The sequence below is a fragment of the Schistocerca piceifrons genome, chromosome X (genome assembly GCF_021461385.2).
Source record: "Schistocerca piceifrons isolate TAMUIC-IGC-003096 chromosome X, iqSchPice1.1, whole genome shotgun sequence".
Classification (NCBI taxonomy): Eukaryota; Metazoa; Arthropoda; class Insecta; order Orthoptera; family Acrididae; genus Schistocerca; species Schistocerca piceifrons.
The window spans coordinates 538987574-539015088 of record NC_060149.1 but is presented as its reverse complement, the minus strand read 5'-3'; the positions used below and the strand labels follow the sequence as shown (position 1 = coordinate 539015088).

At 40.4% G+C, this 27515-nt stretch overlaps 1 protein-coding gene across 3 annotated transcripts in view; it reads left to right on the top strand.

The window, feature by feature from the left end:
* The first annotated feature begins 386 nt into the window (after positions 1 to 386).
* The window catches only part of LOC124722035 (crossover junction endonuclease MUS81), a 203342-nt gene continuing 176213 nt past the window's right edge, over positions 387 to 27515 (top strand). For 2 of the 3 annotated variants that reach the window (XM_047247226.1, XM_047247224.1), the window contains exons 1-2: positions 421 to 608; positions 10288 to 10405. In XM_047247226.1, coding sequence (XP_047103182.1) covers positions 562 to 608; positions 10288 to 10405 — 165 coding nt within the window. In that variant the 5' untranslated portion in view covers positions 421 to 561. Of the gene's footprint in view, positions 609 to 10287; positions 10406 to 27515 lie in introns of all 3 variants that reach the window. The other variant, XM_047247225.1, reaches the window with a different exon arrangement.

The window sequence follows — 27515 nt, the reverse complement described above, 5'->3', positions numbered from 1 at the left end:
TCCTGACAGCTTCCTTCAAAATATTTTGAACAATCATGAAGATGATACCAGACAGAAGCCCAATGTTATCTTTCCAGTCAGTCACCAAGTAAACTGTGTATATTTCCAAACTTGTAGTGTCGAATTTCGTTCTTAAGGCTTATTTAAACTAGCAAGTTGTTTAAAAATATTAAAAATTTTTGTCGTTTGTAAGCGCAGTTATTTTAAAATGTAAAACGTTAAAATGAGTCCAGAGCAAAAACTGCCGCTCCCCTTGAGGTGTCACCCCTAGGTCCGTGCCTAGTGCGCCTATCTGTAAATCCGCCACTGGATATCGATGATGGAAGTTGTGGGTTTGTAATTATAAGTATCGATTTTCGATATATCTATCGATATAGCATGTTGATTTCAAACATTTGGCGCAGTTTGTGTTTGCTGTAGCAGTGTAGCAGCAAGTGTTGTGCATAAAGTAATAACAGTTATATCAAATGGATATAGGAGCTCAGTCATCTCAGAGGAGGATAAAAAAGAAGATAAAGCATCCGAATCCTTTGTTTGAAAAGTGGTTGAAAGAATGGCAAGATGAAGCTCGCGAGCGAGGTTCAGACATACAGTACTGCTATGCCAAAGTAAGTGACCTTGTGGAACTTGATTTTAACCACACATCTGTGAAACTTGTGTAGATAATGTAGCACCTCACAGAAATTGTTGCATGAAACAGGAAGAGTGCTATGCGTGTATGGTTTGTGGTCGTTTGTCTTTCTGTACGAGCAAAACTACCAGTAGCCCAACTTGCTCTTTGTTTTGTGGTTTATCCGAAGGTTGTGTGACTTGAGGCTTAAATTTTATTTAACATTTTTGTTCATAACCACAGTAAAGCTGCAACAACGAAGAAATAATGGTTTTCCTTAAACTTCCATGTATAAAGATGAGCGATATTTGATGCAGAATTGCATTTCTACCCACTTATAGTCACTATTCCTCTGATACACGAGTATGGTGGATTAAACTTATACACTGCATGAAATGTATGAATTTTAAAAACTCTCTCCCCAGACTAGTAATTCACAATGCTACTGCACGAAAGAAGAAAAGCCTTATGAGTGAATAAGTCTTCATGGGTGTATAGATAGATAGCAACACAACGAAGTACTTGTACGAGAGTAGTTTGTTTTCTTTACTTCTCTCATACTGACGTGATTTCTTGTGGCTCATCCGCAATTGCCGATACCCCAAAGTAGATGCCATCTATTCCAAAAATTATAGTTACACCGCAACAATCTATACCACAAAACCAACACCTAAAACAACGAAAATTGGAATCGGATACTTCCATTGACCTATATAGGTCGACAGCAGCTCGCGATACCAAAACACACATAGCTACGATGACAAACTGGAATCGGACACTTTCCATGACCTGTATAGCTCAAATACAACTGACGATACCAAAAAAATTGAAATCGAGTACTTCCCCTAAGGCACACAAATCAACCACAAGTGCCGATACCAAAATATCAACCATGAACACATGCAGTAAATAACACCGACCCAACAACACATGAAAACCCCACCAAACATCATAACACGCGAACAATAGACCCCAAAAATCGACTACTTGCCACAAAAAAAAGTTCTGGTGCTACACACTAGGTCTACCCCCTGAACACACACACACACACACACACACACACACACACTCTCTCTCTCTCTCTCTCTCTCTCTCTCTCTCTCTCTCTCTCTCTCTGAAACAAACTCCCAACCCACCCACAATCTACCAACAACCCCAACCCCTCCCCCAAGCTTCACTCACCCCCAAAAAACAATAATCCGCCAACAGTCTCTGGTCCTTGATGCCAGAACTCTGGTCAACTGCATATTCTACTTGCATACGCTGCATTTCACTGTCTCCGCCACAAGCCCAAAAAGTTGCAGAAACTTAATGACAGACAACATGTTGTCCCCTGTCTAGAGAAATAAAAATTGTGATCAATAAAGCTAATCTAACATAGACGTACATGTATTATCGTAAGAATACAAACCTCAATACCAATATGGCCAAATCATCAGTTAGTAATTTTAAGGAAATAGACCAAGAGGAAATCATTAAAATTGGCAAAAGAAGGAAAGGTTAAAATAGCTGAGATATTTATAGTACCTAATATAACCTACTGAAAGAAGTAGTGTATTATACTGAGGCACCATTATTAACATGTTCTTGTGGTCTTCAGCCCGAAGACTGGTTTGATGCAGCTCTCCACACTACTCTATCCTCTGCAAGCCTCATTTATCTCCAAATAACTTCTGCAACCTACATCCTTTTGAACCAGTTCATGTCTTGGTCTCCCTAGAATTCTTATCCCACCCACTTCCCTCTAATACTAGTATTATTACAAAGTCAACATCGATCACAAGCCACGGCCAGACAGATTGCGTCACATCTTAGTAATTATATGTTAAAACCACCACTGAAACTAAGATAACAGACAAGAAGCATCTGACAATACTGATGTCATAAACAGTGGTTATAAACAACACTTTAGAGTTTCCAGTTTTTGACTCCACATGTGATGGAATCATGTTGACCAGTGTACTATTCCACTTGTAGAAAAAAATCATAGAATACAGTGGCTGTTGGTTGGGTACACATGTCAGTCTAACTCTGAACATCCTCAGTGGCAGTGTTCGAACATCCAGTGATTGGTAGTTAGGACAGCTTCAGGGCTGCTGTGAGAAAACTCTCCAGTGTCATACTTAGGCAACACCTTGGAATATCAATGTTAGCCTTATTTCAGGTGCTGTAGTTGTGAATCTCTTGTCTCTTGCAGAAGGCGCCTTGATTTCCTTTTTATAGACAAGGGAGTTGAATACATACTGGCTAAATATTGTGATGATTCCCAGATGCTTTAAAATGGGTCTGCAGTGGTTAAATTTCTTGCTAGAAGATATTATTCGTACAGCCTTCCTTTGTAGGAGCAGTATGTTTTTTCTTCTGGTAGAGTATCCCACAGTAGCAATCCATACATGCTGTGGCTGTGGAATGGTGCATAATATATTGTGATTAAGTACTGTGCTGTTGTCATATATTTCAGCTTTCTGAGGAGATAAATTACTCATGAGAGCTTAGAACGTGTTGTGCACGTGTCTTTGGTCTATGTCAGCTTATTGTCAGTTGTGATTCCTAGGAGTTTGACACTATAAACATTTGCTATGGGTCCACAACCACCAAGGCTGCATAACATTTTCTGGTTTGTATCTTCATTTTTTCAACCACTTTTTGGCTACTTGAAACAAAATTTTAGCATCTTTTAGTGCCTCAGCTGAATTTCTACCCTTAGTTATTAATGTTGTATCATCTGCAAAGAGCAACGTAGTTGGTATACTTATAGTGGGTGCTGAAACTAAGAAAAATACCAAATTTCAATTTTTTTACCTCAAACCGTCCCTGAAATATGGTCATGTAAACTTTTCAAAAACTGGCCAAAAATGTGTGAACGGACTTTTTTTAAATTGCCCTAGGAGATGCCCTAATTGAGCTAGAGAACAGGGAAAGGTGTCATTTTGCAGCATTTTTCATGCTCTTTCCAGTGATAGACAAAAAAACATAGCTTCTAATTCATAACCTTTTTCAAAATGGTAATTAATATTTTGATTTAATTTTTTACAGTTTGGTCAAACTAGGGCCGTTAGTGAAAAACAAGAGTCCGGAATAATTTTTTTTAACAATGAACCCATCACCATCCCACATTTATATTTTGCCATGTGATTTACAATAGTATGAAGTAGTTATAGAAATATTTTGAAAATTTTCAATTATGTACTTTTTGTAAAAAAAATTAAAATTAAATCAAAATATTAATTAGTATATTGAAAAAGGTTATTAATTAGAAGCTATGTTTTGTTGTATATCCCTGGAAAGAGGATGCAAAGTGACACCTTTCCCATTTCTCTAGCTCAATTAGGGCAGCTCCTAGGACAATTTATAAAAAGTCCGTTCACACATTTTTGGCTGGTTTTTGAAAAGTTTACATAGCCATATTTCAGGAATGGTTTGAGATAAAAAATTGAAATTTGGTATTTTCTTAGTCTCAGTGCCCACTATAAGTATACCAACTTTCAGCAAAATCTAAGAGGGTGAGGTAAAATAGGTGTGTTGATTTGACATGGAATGACTCAGTCATTGACAAACATTAAAAACAGCAGAAGGCTTAGATAAGATGACAGAGTCTCAAAAATTATATGTTTATACCATAAGATTTTACTTTTTTTAGCAACACCTTGTGAGAGATGCAATCAGATGCCTTGCTTATATCACAAAGAATTAAAGCTATGCAGTTCTTTTCTTCAAATGCTTCCATTGTTTTTGTTGTTACATTAAGCATTGCGGTAAATGTAGATTATCTCTTATAATCTAAGCCATCTCTAAATCCATGTTGGTTATCCAGGAAGAGGTTGCTGTCTTCGAAATAATAACAGTTGGTTCTTCATTACAGTATCAATCACTTTTGCTATCATAAGGGTTATAGAAATTGGTCTATATGTGAATGGATTGTTACAATCACCTTTTTTGTGCACTGGTACGGTCTTTGCCAGTTTTAAGGTGTCTGGAAAAGTACCAACTTCAAGACATTGGTTAATGAGAGCATCCAAAGGTTCAGCACTCTCAGATACAGTATCCTTCAGAACAGCACATGACATGTCATATAGCCTATATCTTCACTGACAGTATATTTAAAACCTTTCACTCTTTTCACTTTTTCACATTGTCAAGGTGCAACTATGCTAATCCAGAATGAGATTTTCACTCTGCAGCGGAGTGTGCGCTGATATGAAACTTCGTTACAGATTAAAACTGTGTGTCGGACCGAGACCCGAACTCGGGACCTTTGCCTTTCGTGGGAAATTGCTTTACCATCTGAGGTACCCAAGCACGACTCATCCCTGTCCTCACAACTTTACTTCTGCCAGTACCTCGTCTCCTACCTTCCAAACGTTACAGAAACTCTCCTGTGAACCTTTCGGAACAAGTTTGGAAGGTAGGAGACGAGGTACTGGCAGAAGTAAAGCTGTGAGGACGGGGTGTGTGTCGTGCTTTGATAGCTCAGATGACAGAGCACTTGCCCGCGAAAGGCAAAGGTCCCAAGTTCGAGTCTCGGTCCGTCACACAGTTTTAATCTGCCAGGAACTTTCATAACTATGCTAATATTTATATTGCTTGTAACATCAATTTCTAAATCTGGTACTTCATCTACATTATTCCAACAACATCAATAAAATATTTATTAAAATCATCAGGGCTACAAGCATTTAATGGGGCAGTGGGTCTTTTTCTGTGTTCGTTAAGCTGTTTCCAGGTCACAGGCTGCTTTGCATGGGTTGCGGGCTTAAAAATGAACCTAACATTATATGTCTTCTTGGCTGCTCCTGCTTCCTTCCAGTAGATTCTTTTAATTTCCAGAGTATAGCAGTGAGACATATCTTTGGCTCAGGCATCTGTTGTTGTAACTTGATCGTTTAGCAGCAGAACAACACACTTTATGTTTTCCAAGTTGGGAGTGTACCATGATTTGTCCTGCCTATGTTTATTCTATTTTGTGGTTTATCTAATGAATTCTGTATGGTTACTGTTGGAAAAGAGTTCAGAATTTATTTTGAGGAGCTGGAAAATACATTTAAAAGCATCACTTGGTCCCAGTCCTACAACTTCAGAGTTCCATTAATCCTGGCAAGCACATTTTTGAAGACATTCATTTCTTCCTCCATTATAATTCCTTTACTGAAGGTATAGTCAGAATACCACATACTGGCTTTTCTGTGAAGTTTCCTTTGACTATTTAGGTGGACAATTAATGCATCATGATCTGATATTGATGGATTCACCACACTTATTTTTTAGTCCCAGGTGTTTTGGTTGGTAACGACAGTGTTGAGGCGAGCTTTTCCTGTTGTTGATGCATGGTTAGCTACATGCCAACCATAGTTACTAATCAAGTACTTGAATGTTTTCTCCTTAGTACTGGGTAGGTAGGTAGTTAATGTTTAACGTCCCATCGACAACGAGGTCATTAGAGACGGAGCGCAAGCTCGGGTTAGGGAAAGATTGGGAAGGAAATCGGCTGTGCCCTTTCAAAGGAACCATCCCGGCTCTCTCCTTAGTACTGTCTTCTTGTTAATGGATATTGAAGTCACCATGCAACATAATTTTTGAATTTATGTGCATTAGGTAGCACAAGCAGCTGTTCATCTTGGTGAGAATATTATCAGTCTCCACCAGTTGCATGGTACATGGACTCAAAAACCAAAATTACATCACATGGTTTTAATTCAGCCAACTGTAAATCCAGGTCAACACAAAACTTCTTTAGGTCAACTTCTTGAACACAAAGATTTGCATAGACATATACTTCACCATGAGTAATTGTTTTACGACACAATGCACTTATTTCAAGATATTCCACACGTCTCTAATAATCCCCTTCCTGCTCAGCTAGCCAGTGTTCACTGATGCACAAAACATTTGGTTTGACTTAGTCTTCAGAGGTGGTTAAATTGTTCAGTTTTGTTCTGAGATACTCAATATTTACACTTGCTACAACAAACATATTTTCTTCTGGAACAATTATTGAATTTAAGACCTGTACTTCTTCTTGAATAAAAAACACCTTATTAGTATGTTTTAGACCACACGGAAGGATCCATTAATTTATCCTGTAGTACACAGTCAACACCTAGTTTAAAACTGCAGTTAAATCCTTTTTGCTTAGTTTCTCAACTACAAAGTTCATGTGGTCTGGGAAACACTTTTCCACGAAGGAAGGTAAATTTTCAGCCTTTGTACCATTTTTTACTCTGCCCAAATGGAACCAGGCCGCCTCCTCTCCACAAAAGATATTCAGTTCTTTATCAGTGCTTATAACACTTGTTGTTCCTTTGTTATTATTGTCTGAGATGTTCTGGAAAGTCTTTGCATTTTCTTTTTGTGTACCTGTTGCCAATTTTCTTTTGAGGAGTCAGCTGATTTATGAGGATTATCAGTAACATTTGAATTCTTGTGTACACCAACTTTAGTGATCTGAAAAGCATGTGTACTTAAAAAAGACAGTGTCATGCAGCTTACCATAGTATCTTTATTACAGTTTCCCAAGTAATTCAGCGAGAATGATGCATTGTACTGGTGATTGTGAATGTTTACTTCCACACTATTAATTGCTGATTTTATGTCTGGATCAGAACGTTCACTTGTTTCAGCACTGTTTGTCAATGTTTTGATGGTTGAATACTAAATTGGTGATTCCTTCATGTCTCTGAATGTGCCCTATCACCTGATCTCTTCTTTTAGTCAAGTTATACCACAAATTTCTTTTCTTCAAGAGTTCTGTTCTGTACCTCCTCATTGGTTACGTGATGTACCCATCAAGTCTTCAGCGTTCTTCTGTAACACCACATCTCAAAAGCTTGTATTCTTTCCTTGTGTGAACTGTTTATTGTCTACATATAACTTCCATTCAAGGCTTCACTCCAGTGAAATACCTCCAGAAAATACTTCTTAACCCTTGTGTCTGTCCATTCTGTCCCACTGCTCTTTCAAATCTTTTGGTGACTCGGCAGAGTTACAATGTCATGGGCAAACCTCGACATTTTTATTCCTTCTTTCTGAACTTTAATTCCTTCTTCAAATTTTTCTTTGTTTCCTTTACTGCTTGCTTAATGTATAGACCGAACAATGCCTGGAATAGGCTATAACCCTACCTTACTGCCTTCACAAGCACTGTGTTCCTTTCATGCTCCTCGACTCTTATAACTGCTGTCAGGTTTCTGTACAAGTTGTGTGTAAACCTTTGCTCCCTGTATTTTACTCCTGCTGTCTTCTGAATTTCAGAGAGTGTATGGCAGTTGACATTGCCAAAAGCTTTCTGCAAGTTTGTAAAAGATATTAATGTAGGTTTGCCTTTCCTTAAAGTATCTTCTAAGAGAAGTTGTATAGTTATTATTACCTCACATGTTCCTACATTTCTCCGGAACCCAAACTGATCTTCCCCAAGGTTGGCTTCTACCAGTTTTTTCATTCTTCTGTAAATAAGTCATGTTAGTATTCTTCCAGCGTGACTAGTCCAGCAACATTCATGCTGCGTTTTTTTGGAATTGGAAATTATTAGTCATCTTGAAGTCTGAAGATATCACCTGTCACATACATCTTGCGTACCAGGTGGAATAGTTTTGTTATGGCTGGCCCTCACAAGGATATCAGCAGTTCTGAGAGCATGTTGACTACTCTAGGGGTCCTGTTTCGACTTAAGTCTTTCAGCGCTCTGTTAAATTTTTCTTGCAATCATATATCCTATCTCATCTTCAGCTATGTCTTCTTCTCTATCTATAATATTGCCTTAAAGTGCATTTAACTTGTATAGCCCATCTACAGGGTGCCCCAGGACAAATGGTAAATATTCAGGGATAAGACAACAGTGCTCATGTGAAACAAAAAAACTTCATAGGGACATATGCCCTATTCCAAATGGTTTCCAAAATAGAACACACATAATGTGAATTTGTTTTTGGACTAGTGGTGTGCACACATTTAGTACCAATCCAACCTGTTTGACATTTTATTCTAGCACAATCCACCTTGTCGCTTTCAGTTTCCCTCTGCTTGGGATGCCTTTCTGCCCTTAAACTCACCTGTTGAACGCATAGTTGACTGTGTTGTGTATGAAGTAGTGTGAAGGACTGACAGTATATCTAATAGAAGCGTTGGTTAACTGTGCTTGTACAAGTGCTGGTTAAAATGCCACACACCTACACTAATGAAGAATATACAGAGATAGTGTATGTTAACAGCTTCCACAATGGTAGTGTTCTTGCTGCTGTCGAAGAACAGTATCGACGCTTCCTGACACGTTGAATTCCTGATCATAGTGTTTACCTGAGCTTCAGTACACTGTGTGAAACAGGTGCTCTTCCAAGTTCCCATTTTTCTTCTTAACATGTAGCAACAACCTGTGCAGGGACATTTATTGTGAAATGTACAACAGCTGTAATATGATGTTAATGATAATGCTTAGACATGAATGTGTCAAAAATTTCAATTGATACTTTGTAAAGTACGTTTTGTAATATTTACTAACTTGTGCATGTGTAAACCTCACGATGTATTGAATAATACAGAAAATAAATAATGATGTATGTTAAATGTGTTCTATCTTGGAAACCATTCAGAGTACACCATATGTCCATAATAAGTTGTTTTGCTTCAAATGATCATTCCTGTCGTGTATTGAATATTGATTGTTCCTCCTGGGACACCCTTCATATTCTCCTTCCACCTTTCCCTTCTTTGCATAGGTTTTCCATCTGAGCACTTAATATTCATATGGCTGCTTTTCTTTTCTCTAAATGTCTCTTTAATTTTCATATAGGCATTTTGTATCTTTCCCTTATATACATGTTTCTGTAGACTTACATTTGTCCTCTAGTCATTCCTGATTAATCATTTTGCATTTCCTATCAACCTCATTTTTTAGAAGTTTGTATTCCCTTTTGCCTGAATCATTTGGTGCATTTTTGTATTGTCTCATTTCATCTGTTATCCAGAACCTTATGTGACATCCAGGGATTTCTACTAGGTCTTGTCCTTTTACTTCTTTGATCCTCTCAAAGCTGTCCATTCATTTTGTACTGTATTTCTTTCCAGTGTTTCTCATTCATTGCCTAATGCTCCCTCTGAAACTCTCAACAACTTCTGGTTCAAGTTGACCAGGTCCCATCTCCTTAATGACCAACCTTTTGCAATTTCTTCAGTTTTAATTTACAGTTTGTAACCAATAAATTGTGGTCAGTTCACATCTGCCCTAGGAAATCTCGTACACTTTAAAATCTGGTTCCGATATCTCTGTCTTACCATTATGTAATCAGTCTGAAATTTTAAGTTGTCTCCAGGTCTCTTCCATGTATACAACCTTCTTTCATGATTCTTAAACTAAGTGTTGGTGATGACTAAATTATGCTCTGTGTTAAATTCTACCAGGTGACTTCCTGTTATATTCCTTTCCCACAGTCCATATTCACCTACTATTTTACATTCTCTTCCTTTCCCTACTATTGAATTCCAGTGCCCCATCACAGTTATATATTCCTCCCCCTTAACTACCTTAATAATTTCTTTTGTCTCATCATACATTATTTCAATCTCTTCTTCATCTGCAGAGCCAGTTGGCATTTAAACTTGTATTATGAATTTTATAAAGTTATGTCTTGTACACTGTGCCTTTTCTGATTCACTAAACACACCCAAGGTGAACCTGCTAATTACAGATGGATTTCACTAATTTCAACACTACTCACAGTCTCTAAAAGCAGCATGTATCAGCAAATGTACATGTTCCTTGGTGTGAATATGATGTTAAGCACGTCACAGTTCAGCTCTGGAAAGGTAAGGTCAGCTGTATCTGCCATAGAACTCATGGTGACAGAACTTTTATCAGCAAATTTTATGCTGATACACAGGTCACATCTCATGATCTAAGTAATGAATTTAAGCTTGGTGATTATTCTATTTTGTTCTCTAAAATAAAGCACTGTGTAATTGGTGGCAGCAGGCTAAAACCGTCGAAACAGATTTTTATAAGTGAAAGGAGGTTATGAGTTGCTGGAAGTGAACTATCAAAACCCAATGGAGATTTGACACAGGATCAAAATTATGACTTGTATAATTCTTTGTACAGATAAATGACTTACTCGAAAACACCGATGCAAAGACAGACATGCTAAGCTTTTGCTTATGTAAATCTTGTATTGGAGAGCCTTATAAGCAATATGAATTTGGTGAAATAAAGCACAGCCTCTTGGCTTAATGCAAATAGTTTACTTCCACATGAAAAAAAAAGATCACTAATATGTTGTTTAGCCTATCAAAAACTACCAGTATAGAGAGAGTAAATGTAAAATTTTTATGCAACATACTAGACAAGAAGCTAACTTTGAAGTTTCATGTTGAACACATAAGTTAGGTTATTAAGGGTGAAGTTTCTACTGAGGAGACTAATGCGTGGAGCTTATGGGCACTCATTGGTGAGGTATCAATGCAGGAGACTGATGACCAGTGTAACTTTAGAATATGTAAGAACGGCATTTTTTAATTATTTTTTATTTTCAGTCTGTCTTGGGGCGTGGGTTAGTACTCCAAGGAAACAGTAAACGAGTAAAATGATGCTCCTATAATTCATGAAAAGTCAGTCAGAGTAATGAGAAGGATAGGCAACACACTGTCTATTATTGTAGCTAAAATACTGCTGGCTTTTTGAAGGTCTCAGTATTGTCACTAACTGCTCTTATTTCAGTTTCAATTTGCAGTGCTTTAAACATGTTGTCACACAGTAACCATAATCCTATACCAGACATGAGTGTAGATTCACCAATGAAATGTAACATTTGATGTTGAAAAGCTTTACAAACAAAACACAACACAGAACTTAAAGATGAACTACCAGCAGAACTGAGAGTGCCGTTGTTTATACTTCAAATTTCCTCAAACCAACCTATCAATTTTTAAGAATAAGTTTCTAGAGCCTTATGCATTTCTTACGTATTGAAACCTGGTTCCAGCAGCTTCAAAAGTGTTCATCAAAATTGAAATTTAGTTTGAACTTCCTTTTATTTCTGAGGCAGTCACATTTTATATCACAATCAATAGTGGTTTCAGCCTACATTGGTCATCTTGCTGCTAGTCATGGTGGCAGTTTGTAAACAAAACATTCTTTACCTGTTTTTATTTGTACCTCCCAACTGGCTAGTTTTGACCCTTGAAAGCAATTGTTAAATTATAAAAGTTCATACTGAATCACTGAGGCTGTGAATTGATGGTGTTTGACAGTATACTTTTATTCCTTACCTGGGGACTTTTAAAGCTCATATGCAGAACAAATGTCTGGGATCTTTGATCTGTCCATAAGTTCTTTGATGTAATCTTCGTGAGTTCCAGCAGCTCAAAACTGAATCATCATATCCACTGTCATTCTGTTGTGCAGCAGGAAGAATAGTATGAAAATTCTATTTCCTTGCTTTTATTATATTTTGCACAAATTTCATGACAAATTGTATCTCTGATCAGTGTCATGTTCAGCACATTTGGCAACGTCTCCTTAAAATGTTCTAAGAGACCTTACAGTTGCTGTTGGTAGGCCATTGTCATTGCAACATATCGGTGCAGAGGAGCAGGAACTGAACCATCATGTGTTACATTACTCATTACCACATTAAATATTGAAACTATAAGGCTTTTAGAAGCCAACGGTTAAATAAAAACTTTCTTTTTTTTCTGAACATGTGTTTCTGATGACAAATAATCAGTATACACGAATGATTTTCCCTTCTCATTTACTTAGCACTGTGGCTACTTTTCTAATTTCAAATAATCATAGAATTACACACCTGCAGTGCTAGCATAACACTGAAGGAAGTATGCTGGGAAAAATTCTGGGAAACATGCCACTACCATAGGGATCCATGACTCATCTTCACACTTATGGCCCAAGTTATGTTGTACATATGGCTGTCGACTGGTAACAAGTATTCCTGGTATCATCTTAGATTACAATATTTATACGTTGACAATTGTTTTTGCTGAATACTTAGTTGCACACTTCACACTAGCATGTGCATCTGGCAATTACCCCTCCATATTGTGAAGTGCACCTGCTTTATTTCCTTGTTGACTGCCCTTAGTGTCAATGTACTGCGTTGCTACACTGGCTGAAAAAATGGCATTTGTAATTTCGACACTGACTACTATAAATATAGTAGCCGACAGGTGCACAGTTGCGTTTCACAGTTGTTTACTTTCACTCTTCACAACCCCCCCCCCCCCCAATAATACACAGTTATATATGCCCAGTGCTCTATTGTTTAACTTTCGATAAGCCTCATTAATAGGTTACAGGCAAACATCCACATACTGCTACAATAGTTTACTGTTGAGCATCTACAAACAATAAAAACCTAACCACACATTTCACAGTTATTGTAGAATGATACGATACGTATTGAACAGACACTGTCATTGTTTTAACACACGGCCTATTGGTGTACTACTTATTTCACGTTTAAGTTGATGCATTGTTGTCGTCGTAACCAACACAGGTTCCTCATCTGAAACTCGGCCGTGGACTGACCAAAATTCGAGCTCTTATATATCCTCACACTAGTAGGTACTGAAACTGCACATTGTTTTAAGTTAAATTCACAGAAATTACAATTAAAACTTAACTCATTAAATTCACAGAGTACATCAAAAAATTGGTTCTTTTTAACAGTTTCTTCCACTACAAGAGTTAGACCAAATTATTTGTTTAAATCATGAAATTAACAAATATTGTTACGCAAACAATGCTTTTGACAAAATTGTTAATTACTTTGGAATTAATTAATGTGCTTTCAAATAGAGCCAAATAAATACTTTAAGAACACTATTAGTTGTTCCTCCAAATGTTTATAATTAGTACAGAATTTATATCTGTTTATACGTCAACAATAGAATTTAAGTTACAAAACATTACTGATTTCACCCTATAACAAAAGATATTAAATAGTCGAAATAAATTAGAAAATCAATTACATACATAAAACTAAGTGCAAAATTAGATCTAGTGTTATATTCTTTAAAACTGAGGGCCAACTTTTCTCTTTTATGAAAATGCAGATTATACTCATGTTTGTTAATGGTAATTAATTCAAAAATAAAGAAATGAATTTTAAGGAGGCAGATGGCAAAACAAGAGGGGAAGTAAAGATATCCCAGATTGCTTCATTACAACCTTCTATCTACAGGAAGGTGGGTGGAGAATACCATTCTATTTCTCGTTTCACAACATCTGGAACTGTACACTGATAAGCCAAAACGTTATGACCGTAGCCTACAACGACATCGATTGTAGCCTGGTGGCTTTGCGGGCATATGGCACGGTAACAAAAGAATGTAAGCGGAGCGGACAATAATGGTGGATCACCATAGCAAAGATATGGGTTTCTTTGAGATAAGCATCTCTGATGAAGGGCAGATTTTTATTACTCATAGCCTGTGAACAAGTATCTCAAAAACATAGAAGTTGGTCGAATGTTCACATGCTACTGTTGTGAGCATCTACTGAAAGAGGTACAAGGACAATGAAACTACCACTAGGTACTAAATGGTTGTACGTCCACGACTCTTCACATAATGTGGGGTTTGGAGGCTTGTCTACTCTGTAAAGTAGGTTAGATGGTGATCTGTGGCATCTCTGCCAAAAAAGCACAATGCTGGTGGACACACAAGTGGTTTAGAGCACGCCATTCATTATACATTGTTGAACATGGAGCTCCACAGCAGGCCACCTCTTCATGTTCAGATGTTGACTTAATGGCATCAGAGATTACAATTGGGATTCAACCATCGATCAATGGAAATCTGTCGGCTCTTTGGGTGAATCACATGTTTGCTACACTAGGTCACTGGTCATTGATGTGAACAGCTGCTCAAAATGTGAAACACGCCATGGACAAGGGCTGGTGGTAGCAGTATTATGCTATGGGAGACATTCTCCAAAGTGTGCATGGGACCTGTGGTAGTAATCGAAGACGTGCTGACAGCTGCGAACCTCCTGCATCGCTTCATGCTTGATGTCTTCCCCGACAGCGATGTCACCTTTCAGCAGTATAAATGTCCATATCTCAGAGCCAGAACCGTGCTACAGTGATTTGAGCAGCATTACCATGAATGCACGTTGATTTCTCTGGGACCAAATTCTCCTGGTGTAAGTCCTATGGAATCCATCTGGATCACTATAGGGTACTACCACCGCATATGCAAATCAGTGGTTCGTTATTTATGTGAATTTCATGACCTATGCATAGACATGTAATGCCACATACCTGCACAAATTGACCAACAAACTATTGGTTCCTTGCTATATTTCGTTCCAAAGATGGACAACCGGGCTATTAAGCAGGTGTTCATAATGTTTTGGGTTATCAGAGATTGGGAACTCCTCAGCACCCTTACCTGTGGCAACTGCATGACACCAGGACGTAATAGCTGTGTTGGTCACTTGAGACAAAAGCCTTCAGGGGCTCAGAATTTGTTTTCTGAGTACGGGCTTGGTGACCCCGGGGTTCCTGAGCTGGGGACTGGTAAGTGCCACCAGTCCTCTGCCACTGTAAGCTCGAGGCATGCTTCAGCAACCAGCGTGTGTCATGGCTGTGGAACGTTGTCACAGGGAAGGGGATCTTGACTTGGCCACCTGGATCACGAAGATCGAATAAACCTCTATAAAAAACCCATCAATCTCAAGGTGTGCTGCACAGTGATGAGGTGGAACAGTCGTTAGCAGGCAGCCTTTGAGGAACCTGCTGCACCTTAGTCGTGTAAGGCTTACTCAGGCACACGGGGCTCTGTCTGAGTTGACCCTTATTTCCCTAGCTGCTCGCAGAACCAACATAGAACCCTCAAAAACTCCTTCTCCCTCCCAGTGGGAAGCGTGTACTCCCTGGGATAGTCCTCCTGATAATCGACTTGTTGTTAGTAATGGGGCTCAAGGAGTCGTGAATCACAATATCTTTGTAGTGATGAAAAGGAAAGAGCGGAGGTTTGAAAAAGTGTCCCTCCTTTTATATCCATAAAGGCTTAGAAGGGCTTGCCAGTGCCCTAAAGTCTATTAAGCGGTTTCGAAATGGTTCCTCCGCTTTTTAGAGTAACCAGGCAAAGCAGGTGGAACTACTTAAGAAGTCACAGAAATTGGGTGAGTACAACATCATCGTTGAGTTGCATAACTCCCTTAACTCCAGCAAAGGTGTGGTAACCTGCCGTGATATTATGTGCATAGACATTGCTGAAATCAAACAAGAATGGACACCACAGGGGATAATAGATATGGAACACAGGACACGCAAGAACAGTGGAGATATTGAGAAGACTGCCACCTTTATTGTGACCTTCAATTCTCCGACGCTACCTGAACACATCATGGCAGGTTTCCTCCGACTTAGGGTTAGGCCCTATGTACCTAACCCTATGCGATGCTTCAAATGCCAGCGTTTTGGCCACACAGTGCTGAGTTGCAGGGCCGAAGTGACTTTTGGGAAGTGTGGAAAGGTCGCCCATGAAGCTGTCCATCTCCAGCAGTCTGCATTAACTGCCCTGAAGCCACCCAGTCTGGAGCCGAGCCTGCCCTGTTTTTGCAGAGGAACACAAAATTCAGGAAATTAAAGTGACCAACCGGATCCCCTACGCAGAAGTCAAAGAGGACTATCAGGCAGTGAAACCCCCCTGTCTTTGGTACTTCTTATGCTTCCTTGGTGCAGAAACTTGTTACTAAGGTTGACTCTTTTACTCACACGACGTCCAGTGTACCATTATGCACCACTAGCACCTGTACTTGCACCTGCATGTGCCAAAGCAAATTGAAAGACATAGCAATCTAGGCAGCTACGGTGGAAAGGACCAGTAATGCTACCACAGTGCACAGCCCGAAGGCACTCCAAAAGCAGAGTGTGTCTCAACGGCAACTTTCTTCAAAGAAAGGTGGCTCTCACCGCCCCTTCCCCCCTCATCCTTGTTGGGAAAGGGAGCAGGGAAAGGACCTCAACATTCAGGTAGAAAGCTGACCCGAACACCATCAGACGTCATTCTGGCACATCTGACTGATGATGAGGACGTCATGGATTTTGTTGCTTCATCACCAGACCCAGTCAGCCCCACCACCTCATGTCGCTCTACAAGTGCCTCACCACTGCGACACAAAGACAGGGCTAAATCAAGACCATGTTGATGAAATGGCTCCCATACTCCAGTGGAATATAAATGGATACAGGTCTCATTTAGAGGAATTGAGACTCATTGTACAGGACAGACCCTTTTGCCTTTGCCTTCAAGAGACTCATTGTAAAGAGACTGACACACCTGTACTTGGAGGCGATCACCTTTACAGAAAAGATTACTTTACTGGTGACAAGGCAAGAGGTGAGGTTGCAGTGTTCATCAAGGACACCTTTCACTCCTGACCTATTCCCTTAACAACAACACTACAAGCAGTTGCTGTTCGAATAGTGGCCCATGTTGACATCACAGTGTGCTCTTTGTACCTACCACCCTATGAGCCTCTTGCCAGTGGGTTCCTCACTCATCTTCTTGATGAAGTACCCCATCCCTTTCTCCTTTTGGGGGACTTTAATGCACACAGTGCACTATGGGGTCCTAAAACCACTTTCCCCAAGGGTCAGGCACTTGAGGATCTACTGCACACAAGAGACCACATACTGCTGAACATTGGTCAAGATACACATTTTAGCACTGCTACGGGTTTGTCTACAGCCGTAGACCTCTCATTCTGCTTGCCTGCTTTTTGGACACTGCTCAGTGGGCAGTGGATGATGACCTCCATGGTAGTGACCATTTCCCTACTTGGATCCATCTGCCTGATGGAGCAGATTCTGAAAGAAAGCCACCGAGAGTGTTGTTCAAAAAGGCTAACTGGATGCTTTACAGGCAGTTAGCTGTTTTTGAGCAATGTGACGGTGTCAAGAACTGGGTGGATCACATTGCAGCTGTGATTCGCCCGTGCTGCTGATGCATCCATCCCAAAGTCTATGGAAACACCTAGGAGGAGACCTGTCCCGTGGGGGAACGATGAGTGTCGTTTTAAATCAGGCACAGGGGGGCAGCTATGCACAGATTCAATCGATGCCCTACAGATGCAAATCTTGCAAACTTTCGAGTGGCACGTGTAAAGGCGAGGAGAATAATTCGGGAGAGTAAGCAGAGGTATTGGCAAGAGTTCCTGAACTCCGTCAATAAGTCCATATCCGCAAGTAGAGTATGGGAAGCCATCAGGAGTATCTCAAGGCACAACTCTTGACCACTAATAGCAGCTGTACGAACACAAGGGTCTCTTGTAACATCAATGAGAGACATAGCTCAGACAATGATTGAATCATATAAATCCATTGCGGCTCATGCTAGCCAGGATCCCACCTTCTGTCGCTATCAGGAGGCACAGGAGAAGGCTGATGTTGATTTCCATTCCACCAACACGGAGGAATACAACTAGCCTTTCTGTCTGTGGGAGTTGGATTCTGCATTGTCAGTTGCTTGTGATATGACCCCTGGAAACGACCTGATAACCAACAGCATGTTGCAACATTTCGACTGACGGTCGAAGGAGGCCCACCTTCAGCTCTTCAATAAAATTTGGATAACTGGTGACTTTCCCAACTCGTGGAAAGAATCTATTTTAATCCCAATTTTGAAGCAAAGAAAGGATTGGACAGACCCCAGTAGTTATCATAGTATTAGCCTGACAGGCTGCACAGGAAAGACACTGGAGCGTATGGTCAATCAGCGCCTTGTGTGGGTTCTTGAAACCAGGTCCCTACTCAGTCGCTCCCAGTGTGGGTTCAGGAGGTATCGCTCCGCGCTCGATAACCTGACCCTGCTCGAAGCATCAGTTCAACAAGGTTTCCTTCGTAAGCAACACCTTATCAGTGTTTTCTTCGATTTGGGAAATGCCTATGATACTACCTGGAGGCATAATATTTTGTCACAGTTCCATGAGTGGGGATCCCGTGGACGTCTACCGACCTTCGTATGGTCCTTTCTCTCAGCCAGATATTTTAGGTACAAGGTTGGGAATATCCTGTCTGACCATTTTAAGCAGGAGAATGGTGTCCCTCTAGGGAGTGTTATAAGTGTCACAGCTTTCACCATTGCAATCAACAGCATTACATCCACAGTGTGACGTCCACTACTATGTTCCTTGTTTCTGGATGACTTCTCCATCTTCTGTGCATCTTCTAGCCTCACCACAGATGCTTGGCAATTGAAATTGATGATAAGGCAGTTGGAGGAATGCTCTTGCACCACAGGTTTTAAATTTTCATTAGATAAATCAGTTTGTGTTGATTTTAATCGCTCCCGCTGTCTGTTTAGTTTCCCTGTTTTAAAACTGGGTGACACTGTTCGCACAATTAAGGAAAAGGGGAAGTATCTGGGTCTTATATTTGATGATGAGAAGTTAACGTGGTCACCACACTTTAAAGAACTGAAACTGAGATGTCTCAAGGCCTTAAACATCCTTAAATGTGTCAGTCACAGGTCTTGGGGAGCCGACAGGGCGCATCTGCTCCAACTTTATAAAGCTTTTGTGTGACCCCCGCTTGAATGCGGATGCCAGATTTATGGGTCAGCAAGGCCTTAAAATGCTGGATGCAGTTCACCACGAGGGTATTGGCTGTCTGCAGGAGCCTATGGTACGAGCCCTGTTGTTAGTTTGTGTGCAGAGGCTGGTGAACCTCTGCTGTCTATTCAGTGTCTTCTTCTTGTGGTTCACATAGCATTTAGGGCATTGTCCATTTCTACATTGCCAGCATCCAGTCACGTTTTTCAGCTGCCACCGGAATGGCTGTTCGATCACCGGGCACAAGCAACATGGCCATTTGGGATCTGTGCAAGGGAGATCCTTGATTTATTACAGGTAGGGGGGATTGAGGTCCAAAGCCAGGGGGTGGAGTAGGGTATCCCCCTGGCTACTACCAAGGCCCAGATTGCTTTCAGAAATGACTGCTTATGAGAAGCATTGTACCCGAAACTATGGTTTTAAATATTAAATTTAATGAGATTTTACGTAGCCACCCAGACTTTATTACTGTCTACACGGATGGTTTTGAGGAGGGAGATGTTTTCGGTTGTTCTGTCATGTTCCTCGACATTGTCCTCAGGACAGGGCTCCCAGAGCAGTTTTCGGTTATTATGCAGAACTGTTTGCTATCCTGAGAGCATTGGAGCAGACGAGAAGGCATTGTGACAAAATATTTATCATCTGCTCTGATTCTCAAAGTGGCCCTCTCGATGTTGGGCAAATGTACCCTGCAGATCGGATGGTGTAGCAGGTGCAGCACGCCCTCCTCCTCTTGCAAAGGCAAAACAAGGAAATCATTTATTACTGGGTTCCAGGGCACATAGACATCCAGGAAAATGAACTCGCTGCTGCCGCTGCCGCTGCCGCCAAGGAGGCTTGCTCCCTCCCTTCTCCTGCTCACTGTTCAGTCCCTCTATGAGCTGTCCCTTCAATTTTGACCAGGAAGGCCATATGTTGGTGGGAGTCTCAGTGGCTGGAAGTGAGGAACAATAAACTAAATTCCATTAAGACTTCAATGCGACCATGGGTCACCTCCTCCCGCTCATGACAGTGTGAAGAAGTAGCCCTTACTCGGCTTAGAGTGGGACATTGTCCATTGACACGTCTTCCTCTTACATCGGGAGGAGCCCCCAGTATGTCAGAGATGCGGGACACAGTTGTCAGTATGATATATTTTAACTGAGTGTGTTTCATCTGACGACCTGAGGGTTTAACTGGGTCTCCCACAGGATCTTCCCTCTATTTTAACTGATAATAAGTCCAGCATTGTTCATGTCTTAAGATGTGTGTGGTGTCTGGAATTCTTCCCAAAATACTGGGCTTAAGATCTTAATGTGTCACAGAGTGGCTGGGTCATGCATTATTTCTAAGTCGCCATCTAGCCGCGATTATCTGTCCCTTTTTTAACAGCATCTTTACAGGTATTTTATATATGATTTTATTTAGTTATTCCACTTTGTCTTGCTGGGATTTTATTCTGGGCTTTTCTGCAGCTCACATTCTTGGGGTTGCTTTACTATTTCTGTGGTTGGATAAATGTAGTTTTCCAGTTTATTGATCTCTTTCAATGGATTTTCACAATCTTCTTTGCTATATCATTACTGCCAAGGCACTGATGACCAAGCTGTTAAGCACCCTCCGACGTAAATAATAATAATAATAGTAATAATAATAATAATAATAATAATAGCAGACACAGCAAACCCAGCTAAATATCGCCCCATAACATGCCTACCAACAATATACAAAATATTAACTTCAGTCATTACACAGAAATTAATGACACATACAACACAGAACAAAATTATAAATGAAGAACAAAAAGACTGTTGCAAAGGAGCACGAGGATGTAAAGAGCAACTGATAATAGATGCAGAGGTGACATATCGAGCTAAAACTAAACAAAGGTCGCTACACTATGCGTACATTGATTACCAAAAAGCTTTTGATAGTGTACTCCACTCATGGTTACTACAAATATTGGAAATATACAAAGTAGATCCTAAATTGATACAGTTCCTAAACATAGTAATGAAAAATTGGAAAACGACACTTAATATCCAAACAAATTCAAATAATATCACATCACAGCCAATACAGATTAAGCGTGAAATATACCAAGGAGACTCATTAAGTCCTTTCTGGTTCTGCCTTGCTCTGAACCCACTATCCAACATGCTCATCATCATCATCTTGGACAGTTTCCAGCCACTGGCTGGGTCTGTCGGGAACACAAGCCTTTCCATCGTGTTCTGTCTTTCCACCATTCCCCCTCTTCCACCTTCGTCCAGTTCTCTCCTCTTCTCATCACACATTCCTTCACTCCCTTCACCCATCTATCTCTTGGTCTTCCTCTGGGCCTCTTCCCCTCCAGTTGCAGATCAAACATCCTCTTTGGAATTCTTCCCTCATCCATTCTCTTCATGTGTCCATACCACTGCAGTCTTGATTTTTCTATCCTGTCCTGTACTGGTTCCTCCTTTAGTCTTTCCCTCACATACAAATTTCGCAATCTGTCTCGTCTTGTTACACCCAACCTGCTCCTCTGGAACTTCATTTCACTAGCCTGTATTCTACTTTTGTCGCTTTTGTGCATTACCCATGTCTCACTTCCGTATGTCAATATGGGGACAAAGTAGGTTCGGTATATAATTCCCTTGGATTTCTGTGGCACCTCCTTGCTCCAAATAAGCCCCCTAATGCATTTGTAGAACTGCCCTGCTTTTCTGCACCTTTCATTTATTTCCATTGCGTTTCCCCCCTTACTTTCAATCACGCTTCCCAGGTACTTGAAGTTCTCTGCCACTTGTAGTTTTTCCCCTCCACAAGTTATATCCACATTTGGCCTATTCTTCTTCCTTGTTGTGACGATTATTTCACTTTTCTTTGCAGAGGAATGCATTCCATATTGTGCTGCCGTTGCCTCCCATGCATCTAACTGCTCTTGCACCTCCTTCACGCAATTTCCCCATAACATCAGGTCATCGGCAAAAAGCACTGCTTTCATTTTATGATCTCCAATTGCATCTGATACTTGCTGTAGGATTTCATCCATAACAATAATAAACAATAAAGGCGAAAGTGCACTTCCCTGTCGCAGCCCATTTTCCAGCTTGAACCATGCAGTACGTTCCCTCCCCACTTTCACACAACTCTCACTTCCCTCACACATTTTTCTGACTTTTCGTGTAATCTCTTCATCTATCCCTTTTGCGTTCAGCACATCCCAGAGCTTGTCCCTACAGATACTGTCATACGCCTTCTCAATATCCAAAAAGGCCATGATTAAGTCCTTCCCGTACTCATAGTGCCTTTCCTGCAGTTGCCTTACCGCAAATATGAGGTCCGTTGTTGATCTTCCCGGTCTGAAACCGTACTGCTCCTCTTGCAGTCTACTTTCAATACAGCTTCTTATTCTCTTCTCCAGCATCTTTTCATAGATTTTTCCACAGTGGCATAGCAGGGTGATTCCTCTGTAGTTCTCACATCTCCTTTTATCCCCTTTCTTGAAGATCGGCACTATAATTCCTTTCTTCCAATCCTCAGGAATTCTGTTCTCCTTCCACACCACCCTCAGCACTCTGTATAGCCACTGGGTTCCTACTTCTCCTGCTGCTCGTATCATATCCACTGTTACTTCGTCCCAACCTGGTGCCTTGCCCCCTTTCATCCTCTTTATGGCTTCTTCCACTTCATTCCAAGTTAGATCATCAATTTCCCCACTATTATAATCGTCTGCTGCCTTAGGCTCTCCATCGCTGTTAGTTACCTGCTTGGCAGCATTCAACAGATCTTCAAAGTACTCCTTCCAAATCTTTTTGAGCTCATGCATTTCCTCCACAACTCTTCCATTATTATCCATGATCCTCAGGCACTCGCTTCTGTCGTTCCTCTTATTTCTTACCATGGTGTAAAGTACTTTTTTGTTCCCTTCACTGTCCTCTTCTAACATTCTTGTCCATTTTTCCATCCACTTCTTCTTCTCCGCCCTTACTATGGTCTGTGCCGCTTTCTTGCTTTCCTTATATTTTACCCTAGCTTCCTCTGTTCGGGTCTGGAACCATTCTCTGAAGGCTTTGTTCTTTCGAAGTACTGCCTCTTTACATATGTTGTTCCACCATGGGGTTTCCCTACTTCTCCTCTTTGTGCTAGTTCTTCCGCACACAGTCTCAGCTGCCTCAACTAGAGCCCTCTTAAAATCGCCCCATTCTTCTTCCACTGTTCTCTGATCTTCCTTTGGCAGCTTCTTCCTGATCAGTGTCTGGTACTGGGTCCTCCGTTCATCCTCTTTCAGCATCCATGTCTTCAACCTTTTCTCCTGTATATCTGTTGCCCTCCTATCTTTTTTCTCTCTCAGGGTGGCTACCAACAGCCGATGGTCGCTGTCTAAGGCCTCAGATGGTATGACCTTAACATCTGTGAGGCTGCTCATCATCTGCCTATCCACTAGTACATAGTCTACTACTGAAGTTTGGGACCAGTCCCCACTGTACCAAGTTATTTTGTGACTACTCCTCTTCTTGTACCACGAATTTGCGATCGCCAGCCCATTCCTCTTGCAGAATTCCAGCAACAATTTTCCTTCTCTATTTCGGTTCCCCCAGCCCTCTGGTCCCATTATCTCCTCGAATCCTTTCCTGTCTGTGCCAACATGTGCATTGAGGTCCCCTATTATAATCTGATTTCCTCCATTTAGCTGCTTTTGCGTGTCATCTTCAAATTCCTCCTTCTCCTTTTTTGTACACCCCACCTGTGGGGCATATGCTTGGATGATTTCAATGCTTTTTCCTTTCACCCGTACTCTGGCTTTTATCATTCGATCATTGATACCTTCCACCTCCTCCTGCAGACCCTCTCTGACCACTATTGCCACTCCATTTCTTCCCCTCTCATTCCCTATCCAGTACAGTTTACATCCTTTACTTAGTGGTTTTTCACCAACTCCTCTCCACCTAGTCTCAGCAAGTCCCAAGATGTCCAATTTCCTCCTTTCCATCATTTCTACAATTTCTTCTAACTTCCCAGTTAGAGTCCTTACGTTTACGGTGCCCAGCCGTAAACCATCTCGTAATCCTTTTCCATTGCTTGGTCGGTTTCCTTTAAATCCGTTCCGTGATCCGAGGCATGTTCCCTTTTTGAAAGCAGTTGATTTATCCACTACTGGCTTGCTAGGCCTATCGCAGCTTCACCAGAGCCCCGTTAGCCGTCACGTTTCAGGGTTCCCATAGGGCCTTCTCAGCTACCGTAGCGGTCCTGGGGCACACGAAGTCCCCGCTGTACATCGCCCCTAAAGGCAATCCCCTACTTTGAGCCGTTGACCATCTCCCACGACTTGGACGAGGGGTTGGACTTATGGGAGATTATCCAACATGCTAAATAATACAAATTATGGATACAATATTACTGGAACATACCCACACAAAATCACACATTTGCTATACATGGATGATCTAAAACTACTGGCAACAACAAATCAACAACTCAACCAATTACTAAAGATAACAGAAGTATTCAGCAATGATATAAATATGGCATTTGGAACAGACAAATGTAAGAAAAATAGCATAGTCAAGGGAAAACACACTAAACAAGAAGATTACATATTGGATAACCACAGCGACTGCATAGAAACGATGGAAAGAACAGATGCCTATAAATATCTAGGATACAGACCAAAAATAGGAATAGATAATAAAAATATAAAAGAAGAACTAAAAGAAAAATATAGACAAAGACTAACAAAAATACTGAAAACAGAATTGACAGCAAGAAACAAGACAAAAGCTATAAATACTTATGCTTTACCAATATTGACCTACGCATTTGGAGTAGTGAAATGGAGTAATGCAGACCTAGAAGCACTCAATACACTTACACGATCACAATGCCACAAATATAGAATACATCACATACATTCAGCAACTGAAAGATTCACATTAAGCAGAAAGGAAGGAGGAAGGGGATTTATCGACATAAAAAACCTACATTATGGACAGGTAGACAATTTAAGAAAATTCTTTATAGAATGAGCAGAAACTAGCAAAATACACAAAGCAATCACTCATATAAATACATTGGCTACACCACTGCAATTTCATAACCACTTCTACAACCCTTTAGATCACATAACATCAACAGATACGAAGAAAGTGAATTGGAGGGGGAGGGCACTACATGCCAAACACCCGTATCATCTAACACAGCCACACATCGATCAAGACGCATCCAACACATGGCTAAAAAAAGGCAATAATACAGTGAGACGGAAGGATTCATGATTGCAATACAGGATCAAACAATAAACACCAGATATTACAGCAAGCATATTATTAAAGATCCCAATACCACAACAGATAAATGCAGACTTTGCAAACAACAAATAGAAACAGTAGATCACATCACAAGCGGGTGTACAATACTAGCAAATACAGAATACCCCAGAAGACATGACAATGTAGCAAAAATAATACATCAACAACTTGCCATAAAACATAAACTAATAAAACAACACGTTCCCACATACAAGTATGCACCACAAAATGTACTGGAGAATGATGAATACAAATTATACTGGATCAGAACCATTATAACAGATAAAACAACACCACATAACAAACCTGACATCATACTCACCAATAAAAAGAGGAAATTAACACAACTAATTGAAATATCCATACCCAATACAACAAATATACATAAGAAAACAGGAGAAAAAATTGAAAAATACATCCAACTGGCTGAGGAAGTCAAGGACATGTGGCATCAGGATAAAGTTGACATTATACCAATTATACTATCAACTACAGGAGTCATACCACACAATATCCACCAGTACATCAATGCAATACACTACATCCAAACTTATATATACAACTACAGAAATCCGTAATTATTGATACATGTTCAATTACCTGAAAGTTCCTAAATGCAATATAACATATACCGTACAGTTAAAAGGAAGTCACGCTTGATCAAGGTCCGCGTTACTTTCCATTTTTGACCAGACATAATGTCTGAGAAAAGAAAGAAATAATAATAATAATAATAATAATAATAATAATAATAATAATAATAATAATAAATCATCATCATCATCATCATCAGTCCAGTCCTAGTGCAGATTTTGGGAGCTCCAGTCCACAACTTTACACTTCATTCATCTGGAGTCTACAGTAACGCCAAGTATTGCTTCACTGTCTTCTTTGGCTTAAGAAAGGCCCAAGACACCTTGTCGTGTCCTCACATCCTTATCTTACTATAAAAGTTGGTTTGCAGAGTACATTCTTGCAGTTTTCTTCCAGATTTCTTGATCTCTTGTGTTGTTTTATGTTCAAGTCGGCATGCCCTACACGCCTACACTACCCATCCTGCACAGGAGAATGGAATTCCACAGAGGTCCATGCTGAATGTGTCCCTTTTCTGATTGCAATCAACTGGCTCACAGAAGGCTGTGAGGCCTATGGTATCACCTTCACAGTCTATCAATGACTTTTGAATTTACTGCATTTCTACAACCACAAGTGTTGCTGAAGACCAACTGCCAGCCACCATAAGGAAATCTCAATCCTGCTCCTTCACTCGTGGTTTCCAATTTTCCAGTGCTGAAACATATTTATGCACTACTTCTGAGCTAAAACCGTTCATCCACATCCATAACTACCTCTTCATAATGAACTGCTCAATGTGGGGTAGTAATACCACTTTTTGGAGCTTTTATTTGATGCCTGGTTGGTGGGGCTATTATATTCATTAACTTTAAGAGAAATGGCAATAGATCAGCAGTCTTAATAGATCAGCAGTCTTCGATTTCTTAATCATGACTCCTGAGTCGCTGACAACTCCATCCTATTGTGTTTATATGAAGCTCTCATCCTATATCAGTTGTATTATGAGAATCTAGCCTATAGACCAGTTCCCACCTCTCCCCTACCCTCCCCATTGCTCGTCACGTGTACCTTACCCGAACATCCACCCGTACCTATGCTTTGGATCAAAGGAAATAATGGACTGCACAGCCCACCCTCCACGCATTTTGATGTTTGTTCCTCTATAACTGCACATTGAAGATCAACAATATCATCTTATCCGTCACATGTTTTGATGTTGTTGACGAATATACTCTTTTAAATTTTGAAGGTAGCCGGGGTAAAGTACAAGGAGTAAATTGTTACATAAACTAGTACATAACGTAGAAAACAAATAGGTTTCCATTCGGATGATGCCAAAGCTTCCTCCTCGAAATACTCCATATAGAAATTCGCGACCAGAGGCGAAAGTGGGCTCCCCATTGCGACTCCTTCTGTTTGCTCATAGTATTCTCCATTAAACAGAAAATACGTGTAGGTCAGAACGTGCCTCAGATGTCCTGGTGAGTTTTGA